Source organism: Rhinolophus hipposideros, assembly GCF_964194185.1.
Source record: "Rhinolophus hipposideros genome assembly, chromosome: 20".
Classification (NCBI taxonomy): domain Eukaryota; kingdom Metazoa; phylum Chordata; class Mammalia; order Chiroptera; family Rhinolophidae; genus Rhinolophus; species Rhinolophus hipposideros.
The window spans coordinates 28,516,361-28,538,044 of record NC_138066.1 but is presented as its reverse complement, the minus strand read 5'-3'; the positions used below and the strand labels follow the sequence as shown (position 1 = coordinate 28,538,044).

The following is a 21,684-nucleotide window of genomic DNA, read 5'->3' as shown; positions in this document are numbered from 1 at the left end:
ACTAGGTTATTAAGAAGGTCATAAGAAGATGCTCTAATTAAGGAAAGATGCATGTAGATGGTGAGATGTGATTAGTACTGGTGTTGCCTCCTGAATGGAGGAGAATTATCCTTCAAGACACATCCAAATAGGACTTCCTTTCTCCAAAGGAAAATTTCCGGGGAGAAAGCTGTCGTCAACCACCTGACACAGTTTTTCTAAATTATGTTTTTGTTTGCTTTGTTTTAGACTACCAGTAATCCTTCTGCCCCATCCTATGAGCTTCTTGACCTAAGCCCCAGCCCTCCGAATCAAGGGGCCACTGTTGGGGAACTCAACGCCATGAATGCTCAGCTTTCAGACTTAAGTAAGTAAGCACGCGGGCCTTTTCAAGCCGCAGAAGAGCTTGATGTGAAACATGTCTCTTTGGTTTCATGCTAAAATGCCACCGGAGAAGGACTGAGTCAGTTTGACTGTCAGAAAACTTAAATCTACTCTGAACCCACGCAGTTATCTTTGGGTTTCTCTGCCATACCACAGCATCAGCTAAGGAAGTGATGTAGATAGAGAAATTCAGGAATTATGAGGCCGGATCTGCATGGTGGTGAAATGTAGAGGAGAAAACACAGGCTTTTAAGTCAGAGAAGTCCAAGATGAAATCCCCGCTTTCGCCACCTCTTAGCCACCTAATCTTTGAGACTTTCCTACTTTATAAAGTGAGAACAGTGGTTCCTTTAATGGGTTTCTGTGAAGGTAAATGAATAATGTTTATAAAATGCATTGTAGGCTTAGGGTTACCTATCTTATCTAATTTGTTATCTCCTGCTATCCTTATTCCCAAAAGGTTTTGGTAAATTACAAAATAAGGATAGTGGAAACAGCTGAAATCCAGAAGTTTTTGTCAATCTAAAGTCAGTTTGTTTTTCTCTTATATTAGGTTTTCCAGAGTCAAAATACTCTATCTTTGAATTTGTGTTTTTCTTATAACTTCATTTCTAAACTGTTAGCTGCTTGCTTATGTAGACCAGTGGGATGTGTGGAGTTCATTATATCGAAGAGTTTTCTTGAGTTTTTATTGGGCATTTTCGGAGGTAGGGAAATAATTATTCTCTTTGGGGTGTCTCACTTAGGATGGGAAGTTAAGAGTTTGGGGAGGTGAGGGTAGACCTCTGTATGTACAGTAGATTTTTACTTTTGTGGTTGGCAGAACAAGACATAAAATCCCTTTCATTCTGGATCAGCTTGGGACTTTAGAAAACCCAGTACAATAACATTTGTTACCTTTTCTATGTGGCAAGGAATTTCTCTCTTTCCAACTACTATAAATGATGCTCTTTAATTTCTGTTTAAGGAAACTTCATGATTTTATGGTGACAAATATCTCCATTGCTTCATTTTTTTTTTTTTTTTTTTTTTTTTTTTTTTTTTTACTGTGGAAAATCCGAAAGAACAAATTACTGACAAAAATGTTTTAAAGCCAACAAGTTCTATTTTGTGTTCTAGATTTCGGCTCTCCACGTCCCGTTGTAACCAACAACTCACAACCCAGTCTTCATCCACAGGTGGATTTGCTAGCCTCGGAAAATACAGAAACACCCCTGTAAGTATGTCAGTAATACTCCAGAACTAATACCATCTCATTCTGATTTCTCATACTTCAGAAAACATGACATAATAGGAAAAGTAGAGATTTAGGAATCAGACCTAAGTTAGAATTTCAACACTACTTCCTCCTTGCTGTGTGACCTTAGATAAGATACTTACCTAGTGTGAGCCTTCATTTTCCTTCTGAGAATACTTCCTAGGATTTTTACAAAGATTCAGTGGGATGCTATATGTATCTCCTAATATACCATTTGGTAGATGATAATTTACGCAAAATGGGGTGTTTACAAGGTTATTCTTCACAACATTTGGACAGTAGCTAATAATTGGAAACAATTTAAGTACCCATCAGTTGGGGACTAGTTAAATAAGCATCTACACAATGTATTATAAAGCCAGAGGAAAAAGTAAGTACTCTGTGTGAGGGACAATCACCGGTATAGTTATTGTTCAGTGGAAAAAGGTACAATGCAGTGTGTGTATACTGTCTTGCATTTGTATGAGAAAGTGGGAAATCATATATACAGTAATATTTGCATAAAGAAATACAAGAAGGATGCAGAAACAACTAAAGTGTGGTTACTGAAGGTCAGGCTAAAGTAGATAGAGCAAAAAATAAACAGGAGTTGGATTTGCATTATACCGAAGCCTATATTCTAATGTAATAGTCAATTCATTTCCATGATTCAGATATCAAAACAATACAAAAAGATGTATAAGGACAATACTCGATCCCGTTCCACCCCACCCTGTCCATTACCCCTCCCCTGACGTCACACCTGCTCCCACCCAGGTAACCACTCTGTTAGTTTCTTATTTATCCTTCCAAAGTATCTTTAAAATATGAATATGAATTTTTTTCTCCTTTATTAAATAAAATGCAGAATACTGTATACACTGTTCTGAACCTTGCTTAGGGTTTTCACTCACTAACATCTTGGCTGTGTTTTTTATATCAGTGGATTTAGATATTTGTAAATGTTACTTTTCTACATTAAAGAGTGGGTGGGACAGAGGGAGGAGGAGAATGAGAAAGAAGAATCCAAAAAAAATGTAAGGGCAGAAGAGTAGAAAAGAACAATTCTTGTGCTGGGGAATGATTGAGTGTCGATGGCTATCATGAGCCACCAGGTTGAGTCAGTACCTTAGGTTGGCTACCTCTGCTCTTGACTACATGGGATGTAACTAAATGTTGAAATGCAGAACTTCAGTGAAGTTGCTTCGTAAACAATGGGGTCCAAAGTAGATGATTTTGTTTTCCTTTAACCTGAAAATCTTGTTGGGTAATATGAGAAAGAATAAATATATACATGAAATCCCATTACAAAAAAAGTCTCTGTAAAACTCATAAAAAGATCAAATTCTAGCTTATTTTAATTGGAAATCTCGTGGATTGCATAATTGAATATGCATAAAAATCACTTTGCTGGCTATGGAAAAGTGAAATATTGCTGGCCCCCAGAAATTCTGTTTCAGCAGTAGAAGCGAAATCAGTCACCCAGATGTTTTACAGTCTTGAGATTCCCCCTGGTCACCTGTGTTTGCAGTCAGATTTGTTCATCACAGAACAAATAAGTGATGGAATTACTCATAACAGAAAGGATCTTTGGAAAACAGTGATGACGGGATAAAGTCATAGGTCATATTTATAGTCCACTTGGTATCAGGCAACAGGCTAAGAAGAATAAGAAATGCCTACTGATAACTTTAGTACTTACAATAGGCCTGAGCTAGGTACCCCCTCATTCACATTTTACAAATGAAGAAACCAAGGCTAAGGAATATTAACTTGTAAAGATTCATTTAACCAACTAATGAATAAAGATTTAAATTCAAGTGGGTCGCAGTACCTGTTCTTTTTTCTTTCTGCACTTTAATTTTATTTTAAAAATGTAAAATACGATAAAATTGACCATCCCCCCACTTTCTTGGTGTACAGTTCTATGAATTATAACATATGTATAGATTTATGTAATTACCACCACAGTTGGGATACAGAATAGTTCCACCACCCCAAAAAACTCCCTTGTGCTATACTTTTATAGTCATATCCCTTTCCCCCAACTCTCAGCAGCCATTAATCTGTGCTCTATCACTGTAGTTTTCTTTTTGAGAATAGCCTCTCAATAGAATCTTATAGTATGTAATGTTTTTGAAAAGGTTGTATAAAATTGGTGTTTGCCTTATATATTTTGAAACTGTTACTAAGTGCATATGCATTCAGGATTGTCTTCTTGGTGAATTGACCCTTTTATCATTATGTCCCTTTGTCCCTTGTTATTTTCTTTGCCCTGATGTCTACTTTGATATTAATATAGCCACCTTAGCTTGCTTTTGATAAGTGCTTGTGTAGTATGTCTTTTTCCATCCTTTTACTGGTTTTTATTTTTACTGGTTTTACTGATTTTTATTGGTTTTTCTGTTTTTTGTTTGCTGAGTGTACTAATTATCTGTGGCCACCATAAAAAAGTTATCACAAACTGGGTGATTTAAAAGCACAAGAATTTATTTTCTCATAGTTCTGGAGGCTAGAAGTCTGAAATTCAGTTCCCTTCAGGAGAAGAGGAGTAGCCGTTTGCCTCTTCAGAGTCTGGTGACTGTCAGCTTTCCTTGGCTTGTTGCCATATCACTCCTCTTTTGGCTCCCACCCTCACATTGTTTTCTCCTGTCTAAAATTTCCATTGCTTTTCTCTTAAGCTCACTTGCCATTGGATGTAGGGTCCATTTGAATAATACAGGATGATAATCGTCATCTCAAGATCCTTAATTACATCTTCAAAGACCCCTTTTCCAAATAAGGTAACATTCACAGGTTCCAGGAATTAGGACAAGGGCATAAGTTTTGGGGAGCCACCATTCAATCTACTCCACTGAACTTCTTGAATCTGTTGGGTTTATGTCTTCCACCAAATTTATGAAGTTTTCAGCCTTCATTTCCTCAAATAAGTTTTCAGCACTACACACTTTCTGCTGTCCTTCTGGGATGTTAATGGCAAGTTAATCTTCCTCAGCCTTGTCCTTCTTGATGACACAAATGTTAGATCTGTTGTCATTGTCTCATAGATCCAGGGTTCTGTTCATTTCTTTTCTTTCTTTCTGTTTTTTAGATTAGATAATTTCTATGTTCAGGTTCACTGACTACTCCTCTCATTCCCATTTGGCTATTGAGCTCATTTTGTAATATTTTTTTTTTCCAATTACTGTATTTTTCAATTCTAAAACTACCATTTGACACTTCTGCATCTTATCTTGTGTTTCTTTGCTGAGACTGTTTTTCCATTTTCCCCCAAGTGTTTGCAGTTGCTTGTTGAAGCATTTGTGTAAGCATTGCTTTAAAATCTGAGACAATTCAGTGTCTGTGTCTTCATGATACCAACCTCTGTTGGTTTGTCTTTTCTCTTGCAATCTGAAATGTTCCCAGTGCTTCCTATGTCTAGTAATTTTGGATGGTATATTAGACATTTTTAATGTTACGAGACACTTGCACTTATTTAAACCCTATTCTTAAGAATGTTGCTATTTTGATAGTGGGCAAACAACCTTGTTAGGTTCCTGCTACAGTTTTAACCTGCCTTCTGGATGCTGGGGTTCCAATGCAGGTAAGTCTTCAAAGCCTTTGCAGTGCTATTCAGATCTGTCTCACATGTGCAGCACTCAGCGGTCAGGCTGTGTGTTCAGTTCTCACTGTCTTACGCATCCTGACTGGGATCAGATCCACAGATACACTGATCCGAGGGTGAGCCCAGGGTTCCATAAACAACTTCGAGTTTCTTTTCCTGAATTCGTCCCTCTTTGTGGCTTCTCTGGTCCTTTGCCTTACTGGGATGCCCCTTTTCAGTTCTCCAGTGAGAAAGCTGGAGCTTTACTATGCAGTATGTTTCCTTGACTGCTTATGTCTGGGACAAATGGGGGCTCAGAAAGGAAAAAAGAAACACGTGAGGTTCACCTCATCCTCTGGGGATCACAGTTCTGTCTGTTGGAGAGGAATGTTCCCTTCATTCAGTTTTAAAACCCTTACAGGTTCTGTTCTCCCTGATGTCACTGCAGCCACCTGACGATTGCCTAGGGTTTGAGGTGTGAGAGACCAGAGAAGGGGGGGTGAAAAAGAAGTGAGGGATTTACACACTCTCTGAGCACACTTCTTTCTTCTTTAGTGAGAATGAGAGGGCATCACCCGCAGCTCTGTCTGTCCTCACTGCTCACCTTTGTGTTTCAGGCTGCATTGCATTCAGTTGGGGAATAGCACAGGAGAAAAACTGGTTAAGATCACCAGTGATTTAGTGATACTCAAATTCTGGTCTACTTTCCCAGTCTGCCTGTAACTATTTACATTTCAATCCTCAAATAGTTGCCCCCCTGCATTCTGTACAGGTTTTATAGTTGCATTTAGTGGGAGACACGGGTTGAAGTGTGTTTACTCCATCTTAGCCAGAACCAGAATCTTCCCTACTTCTTTCTATCCTCTACTCTGCATTACCTCGTCCTTCAGGAAATGATGGAGTGGTAGCTCCATCATGGAAAGACTGAAGGCTGTGTTTTTACTAAGTACTGTGCACACTTCTGCGTCTCAGGGTTACCACTGCCAAGTGCTTTGTCTTGACTCTTTGGTATTTGAGCATCGTGACCTGGTGGGCACTGAAACCAGATGGCCATTGTTATAAAATTAATACTTTTGTTCAGTCTGAAGGTACATTTTATGTTGCATTTTTAGACCAGGAAAGTCATCTTACTTTTTGCATTTGTGTTCTCACTGTAGGGTAATCATACTGTGTTATCTATTACACTATCCTAGGTTTGCCCAAAGGACTGGCCAAAACGTCGCCTCAGGTCATACATATGAGAATGTAAGTAATGAAAGCCTTCCCTGGCAGTGCACCTAGTCAGCAGGTGGCCAAAAAGGAACTCCTGCTCATTCATTCTCATGTCCTGTTCAGTGTTTCATTATTTATAATGTGTTGATGTGGCCCTTATTAGTATTTTTTCTTCTTTTTTAATCTTTTATTTAAAAAAATTCTTTTTATTCTTCAATTACCATTGACATACAATATTGGTTTCATGTGTACAACATAGTGATGAGACATTTATATGACTTGTGATCATACAATGATACGTAATGCTCATGTGACACCATACATACAATGTTATTGTGTATTTCCTGTGCTGTGCTTTACATCCCTGTGACTGTTTCTGTAACTGGCAATTTGTACTTCTTAATTCCTGCACCTTTTTCACCCATCCGTCGACCCCCCTCCCATCCGATAACCATCAAAATGTCCTCTGTATCTAGGAGTTTGTTTTTCAGCTTTCACATATCAGTGAAATCATATGGTATTTGTCTTTCTCTGTCTGACTTATTTATAGATGAATGGATAAAGAAGCTGTACTTATATACAATGGAATATTACTCAGCCACAAAAAAAAAAAATGAAATCTTGCCATTTGTGACAATATGGATAGATTTAAAGGGCATTACACTAAGTGAAGTATATCAGAGAAAGTCTTTTTAATCTTTTAAGATAGACAAGTTGGGGCTCCCTTTTGTTAGAAAAATAACTAAGGACCAGAATTCCTTTAGTGTTGTTTTTAGCTGTCTCTACTTCTTTTCTCCCATTCTCTTTGACAGATTTCAGATGGGCTTTCACCCTTTCCACTCTACTGGCATAGCTCTTGGCAAGGTCCCCAGTGACCTCCATATTACCAAATCTGTACTGCAGTTTTCAGTCCTCTTACCTGACTTATCAGCAGGAATTGACGGCCAGTCACTTCCTCCTTTCTGCATATGTGGCTTTCAGACACCATTCATTTTTGGTTCTTCTCTTGCCTCACTTCCAGGTCTTGACTATCTCCTTTGCTGGCCCTCCTCTACTACTGTTTCAGTGTTGGAGGCCCCAGGGCTCAGGCTTCAGATTTCTCTATCTACATTCATTCTTCCATGGGCTTTTGGTCTCTTTTCTTGAACTGAGATGCAAATTCTGACAACTTACAATTGGTATCTCCAGCTCATACTCCTCCCCTAAATTCAACTCATATATCCACCTGCCACTTAGCATCTCCTGTTGCTTTCTAACCAGCTCCAGCTCCCAACCTGCTCTTCTTGCAGTCTTCTCCACATCAGTAAATGACCACTCCACTATTTCACTATTTTCACTCCACTATTTCAGCTGCACAGGTCAAAAAGCTTGGAAAGTAGTGTTTGACCCTTTACCTTTTTACCTTCAAAATATATCCATTATCCAGCCACGCTCACTAGCTCCCTTCCAAGGCATCAGATGGCTATTGCAGTGGTCTGCTAACGGTTGCCCTGCTTCAGCCTTTACCTCCGTCTCCGCTCCTCTCCCCACCACACACTCTAGTCTCAAAACAAAAACCGGAACAATTGTTTTTAAAAAGTAAAGTCATGTAATGCTACTCATCTGTTGTCAACCCACCCATGATTCCCTTCCTCAATCCATGTTACACAATAAAAGCCTGAAATGCTGATGTGACCCCTCCCATTACCTCTCTAACCCCACCCTTCCCCCTTGGCTCACAAAGCTCCAACCACACTGGCCTCCCCAAATTCAGAGCATATGACATCGTGTCCTCTCCGATAATCACAGGGCCCCCTTCAGAGACAGGGCTCTGCTCATTGAGCCCCGTGGTGAGGTAGTGCTTGTCCACTAGGATCACAGAAACATTCCTCCCCTCCCCCCCACACCTCCACCCCAGTGTCTCTTTTCCCCATTACCCTGCTGTTTTTCTTACACCAGTTGCCATCGGGTATGTGTACATTTTGTTGATGTTCTGTTCCATGAGGGCAGGGATTTGGCCTGTTTTATTTATTGCTCTATTTGTTCTGCCTGGCCCCTAGTGGATACCCAGGACATACCCGTGCAATGAGGAAAATTACAAGAAAGAGATAGTTCTAATAATGACTTAAATTTTTACATTATCAGTCCTGTTTTCATGTCACCACCTTATGCCTTTCTATAGTCAAGATTTTTTTTTCCTGTTTGAAATGGAGATTTTATAATCAGTGTGAAACAGTAGAATCTGGACTGAGCCATATATACCTGCTTATTTAAAAAAACAAACACAAGGTTTTTTATAGTTTATGTTTTATATAGGAAATGAGGTGCAATGGGCATGAAGCCAGATAGAAAAACAGTAAATTTTGTAAGTGATTATTACCTGAAATTACTAATTTTCTAAGTTCATAATTACTAAATCTTGTCCAGCTGAGAGTATGTGGTCTTTGGAATAGTGCCACTTGGAAACCTAGGAATCTAAATAATAATAATAATAATAATAATAATAATAAATAATAAACTTGTTGTAGAATGCTTGTTTGAATTTGCACTGTGCTTTCTTCAGTTTCCAGAACATTCAAATTCAGTATTACAGCCTGTTAGTCTACAGACCATTCCAGCCACACCATCAAACCAGAGACTGCCACCCTTGCCCGGCAATCATCCAGGTACTTGAGACCTTACTTGCATCAACTAAGGAAAAATTGTGAGAATATAGGAGTCTGCCTGAGATTTATGGTAATTACAAATAGAGAAAAAATTAGAGCAGTGTATTTGCATTTTTGAGCTCAATGAAGTAAATTCAGGGCAAATACCATTATGACTGACATTAGGAGATTGTAAACATGCTTCTGTTGTGCTGAATATTGTATTTTGAACACTGAGGGTAAATGAACCTTTAGTTGAAGTTTGAAATCTTTTTGTTGTATATAGATTTGTTTCACTTGGGAGTAGCATTGAACACAAGTGTATTTATTTCTGGTTGTCAGTGTTTGTTAGGATCTTAATGTTTGAAGTCTAAATCATAAAGAGAATACTAATTGTGCATATTTCCTCAAAAAGCACAATGTGTATTTACCGCTTTTTTTTTTTACCCTTTGCCTAAAGCGATGACAAAGAATGATCTCCAGCCACCCAATTACTACGAGGTAATGGAGTTTGATCCCTTAGCTCCTGCTGTCACTACAGAGTAAGTCATTTACAAGATGATTAATTTATTTTTTGTCTTGGATCCCTTTGGTAGCAGAGCTAGCAGGGCTTGCTTATACATTTAACTTTGTTTAGCTCTTGGCAGAAATTGATGACATTATTAAAAATGACTCATGAGGTTTTATGGAAGCTGTTGCTCTTAATGGTCTTACCGTTCGCGGCCTAGTGACTGAAAAATAAAAACGCTAGGGTTGCACATTAAGAAATAACCGGAACCATTATGTGCATTCATGGATTCCTTGTAGGTGCTTTGGCAGAAAGTCGGGTTCTCTCCAGCTTGAGAAGGGCACTGTTCACTGATGAATGACATAAGTAACACCACACTGATGGAGTATTTTAGCTGTTGACTACTAATCCCCAAAAAACTTACAAGAACTTGTGTTTAGTCTTCATTACATACGACAATGTGCTTAAAATGGACTAATAAAGCATTAGTGTAAAAGTTACTTAACTTAAAATCTTTAAAGCACCATTATGTATGATTTCATCGTGCTCAAGTGTATATAAATATTTCTGGGACAGTAGGTTCATTTGAACTTTAATATACTTTGACTGAAGGTTACCCCCAAAATTGTTAAAAATGATTAAAGCAAGCTTATGGAAATCATTGTTCAGAAATTGGCAGCCTGCAGGGTATATCTTATCTACAAGCTGTGTTTTGTTTGACTTGTGCAATTTTAAAAACATACTTAAAGATTAATTGCCAACAGTTAAAAACTGGGATATTTCAAGAAATACATGGAGCTCTGGATTCTTTTAGAACCAGGCCTGCATTTTCCCAAGTTAGCCTTAGGTTGGAGTTGAATAGTGGCTGCCTCCTTAAAACAAGGCAAGCTCTGTAGTCTACCAGGCCCCACCTGGCCTCTTGTGTGCTTTCATTTGATCTGTTTGGCACGTGTTGGCATTTGAGGTTCTGCCCCCTGGTTTAAACCTGCAGTGTACTGATCCATTTTAGAATAATTAATGAGTAATAGGCTTAGGTGTTCATTAGATATTTTTTCCTAGCAAGACTTGAAATTTCCTAGTTCATTCTGCTTGATAAAGTATCACTGAATATATTAATGGTTTAAGGAATTAGAAATTGGTTAAACTAGTTACGCTGTTTGGAAACTGCATGTTTTTATCAGTTTCTGTATCCAAATAGGAAGTGGAAAATGTATTATTATATTCCAGTAAATTAGGATTGTTGTAAGTAAATTGTTGTAAGTGCAACAGATACAAGTGAGATAGATAGTAAAAATCAGGAGAGGTGACGCTTTGGAATTCTCTACCACAGTGCTTCTTACATTCTGGGGGGTAGGGTTGTCTCAGTTCCTTTGAAAGTCACATCAAATCCAGGGAACATCCAGGAAAAGCACAAAATCTTTCAGAAAAGTTCTGGGATTTTCACATCACTGGTTGCCCATGAACCTCAGGTTATGCATTTCTGCTCTTGTAGGCCATACAATATTAGTATAAATAAAGATTGTACATATATACACACGATTTATTCATTCAACAAGTGCATTGAACACTATTTTGCCAGGGACAATGATTGAGGCTTAATTTATCATGTTGAACAAGAGACATGTTCCCTGTCCTCGTGAAGGTTAAATCTAGTGTGGAGGCAGAGATTCAATCAGGCTAACAGGAAATATGGTGACTTTACGCGGTGTATAACAAGAACTACTTTAAATGAGGGTTAGAGAAAGCTTGAGGAAGTGACATTAATGCTGAGACCAGTAAATGTTAGTCGAATGACAAGTTGGAGAATCAGTGTTGTAGGCCCAGGACAACTTGTGCAAAGACCCTGAGGAGAGTGAGTTGTGGCACATTCAAGGAAATGGAAAAACCAAAGCCAAGAGCAAAGAGCAACAGGGCACCTATTACTAGATGTGGAAATTGCAATTTGGAAAACAAAGAAGGGGGTGCACAACAGTGGTGAACATCACTGAGAGGACAAGTAAGGTGAGGAATGGAAACTAGATAATGCATTAAGTAATAGGAAACCATTAGTGATTTTACTAAAAGCCATTTTGGTACACTGATGGGGATAGAAGCCAAATTCCAGTGCGTTAAGAAATAAGAGATGGGAGTAGAGACAGTAAGGGCGGATGACACTGGAAACGTAAACATGAAGGGTTGCTGGAAAGTGGTTTGGCAGCTTGAGGGTTATTGAGGTGACTACTGTTAAGTAGACATGGGATTAAGGACGTATTGTTTTATACAATGGGAGATGCTGGAACATCTAGGACTGCTGAAGGGTGGGATCTAGTAGAGAGGGACAGATTAAAGGTTCAGTTCGGGAAGGGGGATAACTAAATGAGTAAAGTGTTTGAAAAGCCAGGCGTAGATAGGATCACAGAAGTAGATGATGGTGCAGATGAAAACAGATTTGAAGATTCAGTAATGGGAAGATGAGGCAATTTCCATATCAAGGCATTTATTAAGTAGTGAGATTTCTGATTGAGAACGAGAGGGGAATCAGAGATTTGAGGGGAGTGAAGGCGGTTGCATTATTTTTGTGGAAAATGAGACTTATTACAGAAACATTAAAATTTCTGAACCATGCTGGGGCTTCATGAAGTTGATGATCATGGCTTCATAATGCTGTGCTTTTTATGAGTTTTTCTTTAGCCATGTTTTGCTGTATATATCAATGTATTGTATATGTCAATGTCATGTTTATAGATATATTTTCTAGCCACAGACATATAAGATATATAAAGAATTGAATGATACCATAAAAAATTATATATTACCGTGTTTCCCCGAAAATAAGACCCAGTCAGACCGTCAGCTCTAATGCATCTCTTGGAGCAAAAATTAACATAAAACCCAGTCTTAATATTAATTTTTGCTCTAAGAGACGCATTAGAGCTGAGGGTATGGCTGGGTCTTATTTTCGGAGAAACATGGTATATATAAAGTACAGAGATGATAGTTATACGCTAACGGTGGCTTGGGAGTTTGGACTGTAATAACATGGTTAAATAAGCTGGAAGGAATATTAACATATTTTTTAAATGTTTTGAAACCAGGAAAAGCTGAACCATTTTTGCTTTTTTAAAGCAGAAAGCAAACTGTCCAAATTTGAGCCATATTTTTCATTAAATCACAAGTAAAATGAATTGATTATATAAAATACACATTTTTAAGATGGGAATTGCAACATTAGGATCTAAGAAAACTAATGTAAGATTTAGGGCAGAGGTTTTTGTTTTTATTCACTGATATACCCTGAACAGCAGAGGGCATCAGATTTTTAGTTAAAGACAAAATGGTACTTTGAAACTGATATATATAACCCTTTTGCCATGATGGCTTGTTTGTTTCAGAGCTATTTATGAAGAAATTGATGTCCATCAGCGCAAAGGAGCTCAAAGTCATAGTGATTGCTGAGGTAAAGACTTACACAAGTAACATTCCACATTCTACATGATTTCAGTTCAGTGGTCACTTTCTCTATTAGTATTACCTTTTTTAAGGGCCATCTGAGTCTCTGACACTGGTGAGTAAAATATAGAAGTTTCTCCAAAGCACTCAAATTCTAATGAACTATTTGTTCACTAATGAAATCATCTTTGTGACCTTGTTAGCTAAACATAATAAATCTTGGCAACGTAGAAGCAATGTGGTTTATGTATAGAAGTATTATTGCTAATAAAAATTCTTTTAGCACTGGAATCAGACATTGGCTTTTTATGTGCAGTTAATACTTGTTAACTGGGACTGGTAGAACCCATTCATTGTTAACTCAGGTCTAGATTCTAGTTGCTGTACTAGTCATTTCATTTATTTATTACTGAATGCATGGCCACCAATAACTTATTAACCTTATTTATTCCCCTGTACACCGCCTTCCCATGGAAATAGTACATTCTTGTTTTTCCTCTACCAGTACGTGCCTCTCCAGTTATTAAGGAAGGAGGAAAGAAAAGGAAAGGATGGGGATGGTTGACTATCTTCTGTTTATTCTAGGGAAAGTGAATGACCAGCTCACAAGCTGCATTAGGGATACCAACTCTTTAAAAGGTAGCCCTGTCTAGCTTTGAGACCCAGAAGACAAGACCTACCAACACATCAAAGCCATGGTGGACATTTGTCCTCTGCAGTCATGAAGTTTAAATAGAAGAGTAACCGTTCCAGAGTAAGAGTTATGGTTCCTGAGAGCAGCTCAAGCTTTATCTCAAAAGAACTTGGTTTTTAACATATATTAATTTAAAACTTCAACAGAAGAAAAATTCATTGTACTGAGGCCAACCAGGTTCATTGGAGGACCTTATGTTTCAAAGGCTTTCCTACATTTAGATTATCATCACACAGCTGTGATAAGCATAGATGGAGATTATTTTATTACAATATAATTCTGAATAGATGTAAACATGAAATGTGAGAAACTATTTTATTCAGGAAGAATATTGACTGCTTTCATTTAACTAAAATCAAATGTAAAAGTCAATTTGCACTTCTTTATAAAGAATATTATTGTTTAGAATTATGAATTATAAAAGCCTTGATACTGTAGTTTATATTTCAGGTGCCCTGAAGAGGTCACTGGACTTTATATCGAGTTGCTTTTAAATACAATTCTTTGTAATACTAAATGTTATTTTTTTTCTTTTTACTGCAAATTAATATTTCTATTTGGAACAAATAATACTGGAAAACTTTCAGAATTGTGCATTCGTTTATGTCATAAATTACAATGACAAATTACTATTAAAACAATTTAATACATCTTTTTTACAGTTTATTCATTGAAGAACTTCTGATGTCAGTAATCTTTACAATCCCACACTTAACATTTTAACATTCAGGGACTTGGAACTATCACAGGAAATGCTAGAAGCCTCGTAGATACTTAACGCATTTTATTTCATTTTCATGATATTGAAATTTCAAAGTAACTATTCAGTACTCTGAATGTAAATTGCCCCATATCTTAAAGGAAAAACAGTCACATTTGAAGTCAGAATGTAATCTTTGGGCAAACTATTAGGGCTTAGTGATTCCTCTTCCATTTTGAGCTTTTAAAAGTGACTCACAATGAAAGAAAGTAGTAACCAACTGTTTTAGAAAAAATAAAAATGGTTAGAAGTTCTAGAGCCTAAGACAACACCTGGGCATTAAAAAAAAAGAAATAAAGAAAAGAAAGAAAAAATCACTGCTACCAGTACAAAGTGCTAATAATTTGGAAGGGGACCAACGAACTGTGCTGATCCATCAAGTCCATGCCTATATATATAAAAAAGAAACAAAGCAATTTATTTTAATGTCCCTTAAATTCTAATATGGTTTTGAACAGTCATACATTCTAAATAGGCATGTGGATTCCTTATGATAAAAACCTGAACCTGTTCTCTTAAGTAGGGTAAATTAGTTGGGGAAAAAATTCAGTACATAATATTTAAAATAGAAGGCATAAAATAGAATGGGAGATATTATTGTAGAATATTTCTCTTATGAGAAGACAAGATATACATGATTTTTCAAAAATCACATATTTGAAGGAGACCCTAGTTGCTGACTTCAATTATATCCTGGAACTGGCAACGTGTGCCCCTCCTTTGCTTCAAAAAAAGTGTAAGAAAGGGTGATGAGATCAACATTCACCATTCTTGGATCTTCAGCAAATTCAGGATCAATGTAGAAAAACACTGGCATGTCTACTTCCTCTTGTGGATTAAGCCTTTGTTCTTCAAAACAGAAGCACTAGAAGTTATAGAAAGGTTATTAATATTTCTATTCTATTAACTACAATAGAAACTAATGGTTCAGTTCTTGGCTTTAATAAGCATACTATTTATATAAACATAATCTTTTAAGTTCTGTGAAAGGGTAATAGCATACTTTCATCTCAGATTGAGTTTTGCTTTAAGAATTAAAAATCAACAAATTCTAATCTTAAAAGCAGGTTGGTTCTAAACCTCTGCATAGCTGTTGTAAGCATTGGAAAAAAAAAAGTTTGAAGTTTAGAAGAAATAAATTTTCAGAAATTAGTACCCACTAAAACACTGCAGTAAATTTAGTACTAAACACTTGTATGTACTTTTATCAATCTATATAGTTTGCATTTAATTGTACCTGTATTTTATTGAAATACTGTCCAGCTTCAAATGGTACAACATTGTATGTAGAAATTCCGATTACTGGTTTGTCAGTAGGATTCTTCGCTTTATAAAATGCCAGTGCCGTCTCTCCTGGCACTACCTGTTTTAAAAAATATATATACACATCAGCAGCACTTCAAATCTCACACATCTTCTTTCTCTATTTAGTCATTTTTCCTATCCATCAGACCGTAATACCGTATCTAAACTAATGTTAAGGGTGTGAATACTACCCATGAACATGTGATTTTCACAATTTACTTGCATATGTCAGTGAAGAACCAATGCTCTATTCTGCATACTTAGATATGCACTGTCCTCTTGTATATCCGAAGTCTTCAATAATCTGCAATTTAAATGTGTTCAAGGACAAGCCAAGCTCAAGCCTAATTTCTTAACACTTCATTATATAATTGAAGATTCTTTTTAAAAGGTTACCAACATTAAACTTAGCTTAGAAACAGAATAAATTAAACTTATAACCAGAGTAAAACTGAACAGAATCTTTTTATTTAACCAAGAGGCAATCATGCTTTTTTTTGAGAGAATAACGTTAACTTGCCAGGCTTTAAAAAAAGCAGTTGTCGAGGGATGCTTTGTCATTTGTACCAAGTTAGCCCCTGATACCCTGTCTTCTATGTGATTGGAAATAATATTCAGAATCATAATTTATAAAGCTCTCAATCATCAAAGAAATTCAGTCCTGTTTACTAACCTGGAGATGCACTAATACGGGTTTATTAAGCACTAATAAGAGTCACAGTTAAGCTTTTCTGGCTATTCCTCCATTCATGAAATAATTTCCGTTAAATCCTCTAGGATCCCATTTTAAGGGACAATCTTTCTGAACATCACTAGGATGATTACTTCAAAGGTCCTCACGTGTATTTCTTAAGGGACAGGGATACTTTCAATGTAAATCAGTAAACTACTTTTCATTGTAAGCAATGATTTTCAAAATTTTTCCTATTCTATCATCTATATCTGAAGAAAAGTCAACTATATGAATAGCATGACAGCTACTCCTACTCTCGATTACTTACTATAGACCCGAGAACTTCTAAGTCAATTCTTAATATGATTCTAATAAAAACGTGACATTTTCCATTGTTCCAAACGGACTTACTACAGTACCATGTAAGTTAAAAGCATATGCTGGTACATTAGACGTAGGACACTGTCAAAAAGCAGTCTGCGTGGAATAAAAGAATTACAGTAATGGGGAGTATCAGTATTTTGAAATTAAGTTTAAATGAGTGTTTCCTAAATTATGAAGCAATTTAAGTGATGAAAGGAGTTATTACACTGCAAAAGTAATCTTTCAATACCTGCTTTAATCACTTACATATATTTCTGTTTGCTGAGGTCTGAAGTTCCACTGGAGACTTGCATGCACATCTGCATTAAAGGTGACTCTAATGACGCGATCCTTAACAGGCACCATCTTTTCAATCTGGTCTGACGCATGACCTGCCGCTACTGATCCTCCAAGTCCAGTAGTCTAGATAAAAAAAATACAACATGTTAAATGTTACTTTTAGGTGATAATCTATTTATTGGATAAAAACAAAATTTTAAAAACAATTTAACTTTAGTAATCCAGTAGGAGCCAAGTTTCACTGGTTCCTCTGAATGATGTCAGTGGTTTGACCATTTTGGGGGTATCAAGGGCCTATATTTATTCAAGTCTTATTTTTTACTAATTACTTGGTTATCTGGCAGGGTGAAAAATGAGTCATTTGGAAGATAGCAAACACTCCCCTGCTCAGAATATTTAGTTTAACTTTTCATTAACATACTTATTGCTAGTGTTTCATATCAACTATTGATAGAAATAAACTTATCTACAACCTTGTCATTTCAGTAAATTACATTTTCTACATTCTTGTTGGTCCTTTTCCATATCATAACTTTATAGCACAGATAAGTTTGTAGCTTCACTTCTATAGTCTGCCTTTCTCTAGCATCATAAGTATTTTCCCCATGTTGGTCAATGTTTTTGTCTTTTTCTATACTTTTGGTATAGTATAGCTTTTACAGATATCCATCAGTTAGAGAACTTGTTCCCTTTGACCACTGAATCAACTAATCATAAGGCATCAGAATCATCTGTGTATGACACTTTTCCCCTATATTCATCAACATTATTTCCTTTATCATCAGAGATGCTTAAAAAAAATCCTTACTTCCAGGGTCATCATTCCTCTGATGCTTGAAGTTGCCAGAATTCTGGTCTCCGGATAATTAATCTGTTACTATACTAGGAAAAAAAAACCAAATTTGAGGCCAGGGGAAGACTCCCAGCAAAATATAGTATTACTATCTTCCATTTGTTACACAAGTCAGCTAGCTTCACTCAACTGCCATTTAACATTATTCAATTATAACCCTGAGAGAGGCATCAGAGGGCAAGCCTTTATTTACTTTAAGAGATAAGTATATTCTTCTGCCCAAGAGGGCTATAATGCTTAAGTTTTAAGATATAACTCCTTTTCCTAAAGAATTTGAGTCACTTGAATACAGATTCCTTAATGTATTCTTTCTGACAAGCCATCTTGGGATATAGATTCTTTAAATTTGTAAGCTTTAATCATCACAAGAATAGAAAAGCGCACTGTAAATAAAGTATGTCCTGGGCTCCAGTCTAGTTCTGCCACTAACTAGCTACATAAACCACATAAATCTTTACTTTCTTTGGGAAATCTTTAGATGGGAAGATGGGAAATCTTTACAGTTTTCCATACTCATAAAACGCGGTCACTGTATTAAGTGGTTTATGGAACCACTTATTTTTGCCTCTAAAGTTTCCAAAAGTGAAAGAGATGCTCTTTTGGAAATGTCACTAACATCCAACTGTGATTTAAGTTTAGGATCACAAATGACAATTTTTTATTTTTCTGTCCTGCGCTTGCACACGCGTGAAAAATATTACTTCAGTTTGGGGCAGGATTTCTCAACTTTGGCACTAATGACATTTTGGGTTGGATATTGTTTTGGGGGGCGAAGGGGGGAAGTGTCCTGTGCAGTGTTAGATGTTTGGTGGCATCCCTAGCCTCTACCTACCAGATACCAGTGGCGTCCTCCCACCTCACTTCCCAGGTTGTGACAGCCAAAAATATCTTCAGACATTTCTAAATATTCGGGGGACCGCCTTTGTCCCCCACGTGGTTTTCAGAGATCAATACTTGCTGTTTTGGATTCAGTTTAGCTTATTTAACCAGTTGGTAGTTTTGGGATTCATGCTTGGTCCTGGCTGGCCTCTGATGAAAATCAATTCACGTTCTACCCTCATCTCCAGAAATCAAGCTGTTGCACTTTCCCACATTAATGCTATTAGGAGACTGAAAGTCCTTTTGACTTCTGTTTCAGCCATTATAGAAAATAAAGGTAAGCTAATCTCCGCAGGCATGGGGGAAGCAAGCCAGGTACTAACCACAGTGGCAGCAAAGATTCTGAAGAATTTTTTAAATATTACTAATGCCTGAAGCCCACTCCAAGCCCTTCTGATTTAACTGGTTAGGGGTGTGATCTGGGTGTCAGGATTTTTAAAAGCTCACCGGGTGAGTCCCGCAACGTGGGAACTGCTCTCAAACACTGATGAACGCAACGTGTAGCTCTCACTTGTGGCAAGTTTTTTTAAAACCCGACATTCCTGGCCCCGCCCCCTAATCAGAATCCCCGGGGAAGGAGAGCCCCGGCAGGTTTCCTTAAGCTGCACCGGTGATCCTCACGCCCAGCCTGAGCCTCACACGACGACTTAAGCACAAAGGAGAACACGTGCGATGCAGGTGCAGTTTGCCTTTGCCAGCGGTCCCCAAACACTAGTTCGCATCAAAATCAGCTCGTGGACTTCTTAAAATCCAGATCGCCGGGCCCTGCCTGCCTTGCTCCCCAGTTCCCGAGTCAGTCGTTCTGGAGTTGGCTCACGAATGTGCACTCCCATTCCCAGGTCCCGGGGGTGCTGCCGGTTCGTGGGAACACACGTGGAGGACGATGCAGTTTCTGAGCTAAAACGGGGCCGCAGGGCGCGCCCGGTCCCGTTCTATACTAACGGGGGTGGGGTCCTAACTCGCCTAGGTCGCGCCTCTCGGCCTGGCTGCAAAGCTACTCCCACTTCTAAAAACAAACGCATCGCACACGCCCGTTTCCAGGGTCACGGTTCGCACCGACACCCACACCGCACGTGGTTCGCAGAGTGAACGGCTGACGACAAACTGCATTTGCACAGCGGGCGCGCGCGCGGCAGGGAGGGAGCGCGGGGGGGCCGGCTGGACGCTGGGGGACAGGCTGCGGAGCCCGTGGGACCTGCGAGGTCTCGGCGAGCGGGGAATGTCCCTCCGCAGCGGGGTTGGCGGAAAGGACCGCTCACTCCGGGCCCTGCGCGCGACGGGCAGCTCTGCCGCTAGTCTCCGTGGTGACCTTGGACCAGTCACCTTCCCGAGCCCGCTCCGTCTTTGGCAGATGCTCTGAGCATCCCTCCCAACGTAGCGTCGCCCAGGGGTGGGCGCCGGCCCCTACCTGGCAATAGAGTCGATACAGGGGCACGGCGGCATAGGACGCCCCCAGCATGCCCACGGCGGCCGCCGCCACGTACGTGAGCACGGTCTTGTTCCGCCGCCGCCACTCCGCCTCCTGCGCGCGCGTGAAAGGGTTCGTGCTCTTCGGCCGCCTCGGCGCCTGCACGGCCGGGTCCCGGGCCAAACTCGGGCGCCTCCACGTCCCGAGCCGCCTCAGCCCCCTCTCAGCACCTCCCGTGCCGCTGCTCCCCGGCCTCGGACGCGGCTCTAACCGCGCCGCCACGCCGGTCGGGGGCCCCGGGTGGCTCCAGCGCCAGCCCCCAAAAGCGACGCGCCTCCATCCTGGACGCCAGAGCCCTCCCATAGCTCCCGGAGAGAACACACCCGCCCGCCGCGGACGAGGTCCGATCTCGCGAGGCCCGCTCCTCTCGCGATGTCTGAGTTGAGCCCGCCGCTGCCTTGGCTACCAGATGCCTCCGGAGGCTGCGCTGGTAGTTGAGCTACGGAGGCCCGGTTGCCAGGTGACGGGTAAGTTCGCGTTTCGCTTCGTGACCGTTCCTCCCACTTTTCTTCCCTCCAGTGCCTATCTAACTTACTTTTAGGAATAAGGCTGCCCAAGTCCTCCGCGTGCATCCATCATCACTTGGGTTTGAGCCCCCGAGTGTCCTAAACTCCATCAGCCTTTGTCTCGACCTAGCGGCCCCTGGCGGCCGCTCTCCGCGGTCCTCTTACCTGGGGGTCCTCTGACCGCTGGCCTGGTCACTTCCTGCCCTGGCCCTGGGCTCCAGGGTCCCTGGTCCCGGGACACCTTCCTGTGTTAACCACCAACCGCTCGAACACTCACGTGTGCATTTTCTCAGCCCCTGGGAAGCGACTGCCACTGCTCTTAGGCCCCTTGACTGCTTGCCCCGTGCGAATAAGTCACCGATGGCCGAGCTGGAGAGACGTGGTCAGACTGAAGTTTGTTTAGAGGACAGTGGCCGAGCCGACCCGGATATGAGGGTCATTTAGGAACGGACTGAAGATGTGCCTCTTCTGTTGTCCCACAGGGCAAACTGGGACCTGAGGGGAACAGACAGCGTAGCCGGTTTTGCTGTAATGGAAAGAAGCATCTTTTGGGGAACGATCAAGTCGTGGCTACGAGCTCAGATTCTGAGGTTACTAAAGGTTGAGCTCAGATTCTGAGGTTACTAAAGGTTGAATTCATACTCGGGTCCTCACTTGGACCTGGTGTCCTTAGTTAGTTGACCTAAGACGTGACGACCTTATTTGTAAAATGGGAATCATAATAGCAAATGGGAACGTTAATTATCACGTGGAAGGTGATTTTCACTGAGCCGGAGGCATAGTAAAAAATTAATAAGTGTTAGGCTTTTCCGAATGACCAGAGCAGGTATGATTATTCCCTACTTGATGGGAGAGGGAAGTAAAGGCCCGAGGACTTAAATGGTTTTCAGTCATTCGACACTTATTGTATTTATTTCACTCTCTACT

The 21,684-nt window shown here is 39.6% G+C and overlaps 3 protein-coding genes across 8 annotated transcripts in view; 2 read left to right on the top strand and 1 right to left on the bottom strand.

Annotated features, from left to right (window-relative positions):
* The window catches only part of TOM1L1 (target of myb1 like 1 membrane trafficking protein), a 47,119-nt gene extending 32,814 nt beyond the window's left edge, over nt 1–14,305 (top strand). For 3 of the 6 annotated variants that reach the window (XM_081027857.1, XM_081027860.1, XM_081027859.1), the window contains 7 exons: nt 229–346; nt 1,483–1,579; nt 6,377–6,428; nt 8,938–9,040; nt 9,480–9,561; nt 12,899–12,963; nt 13,542–14,305. In XM_081027857.1, coding sequence (XP_080883983.1) covers nt 229–346; nt 1,483–1,579; nt 6,377–6,428; nt 8,938–9,040; nt 9,480–9,561; nt 12,899–12,962 — 516 coding nt within the window. In that variant the 3' untranslated portion in view covers nt 12,963; nt 13,542–14,305. Of the gene's footprint in view, nt 1–228; nt 347–1,482; nt 1,580–6,376; nt 6,429–8,937; nt 9,041–9,479; nt 9,562–12,898 lie in introns of all 6 variants that reach the window. The other 3 variants (XR_013991883.1, XM_081027858.1, XM_081027861.1) reach the window with 3 other exon arrangements.
* On the bottom strand, nt 14,188–20,668 carry COX11 (cytochrome c oxidase copper chaperone COX11). The gene is made up of 4 exons (XM_081027862.1): nt 20,192–20,668; nt 17,019–17,174; nt 15,648–15,773; nt 14,188–15,275 (listed from the first exon to the last, which is right to left on the bottom strand). The coding sequence occupies exons 1-4, from the start codon at nt 20,552–20,554 to the stop codon at nt 15,093–15,095; spliced, it is 828 nt and encodes a 275-aa protein (XP_080883988.1). The 5' UTR covers nt 20,555–20,668; the 3' UTR covers nt 14,188–15,092.
* The window catches only part of STXBP4 (syntaxin binding protein 4), a 131,672-nt gene continuing 130,645 nt past the window's right edge, over nt 20,658–21,684 (top strand). Inside the window, exon 1 of the mRNA XM_081028013.1 lies at nt 20,658–20,718. The gene's annotated coding sequence lies outside the window, so the exon portion shown is untranslated. The remainder of the gene's footprint in view (nt 20,719–21,684) is intronic.

Bases quoted from the DNA above. Each gene is read 5' to 3' on its own strand.
- COX11 (XM_081027862.1), bottom strand. From the start codon at position 20,554: ATGGGAGGGCTCTGGCGTCCAGGATGGAGGCGCGTCGCTTTTGGGGGC. The intron at 17,175-20,191 runs GTAGGGGCCGGC...TTTTTTATCTAG, and splicing joins TGTATCGACTCTATTGCCAG to ACTACTGGACTTGGAGGATC. The intron at 15,276-15,647 runs GTACAATTAAAT...TATAACTTCTAG, and splicing joins AGTATTTCAATAAAATACAG to TGCTTCTGTTTTGAAGAACA.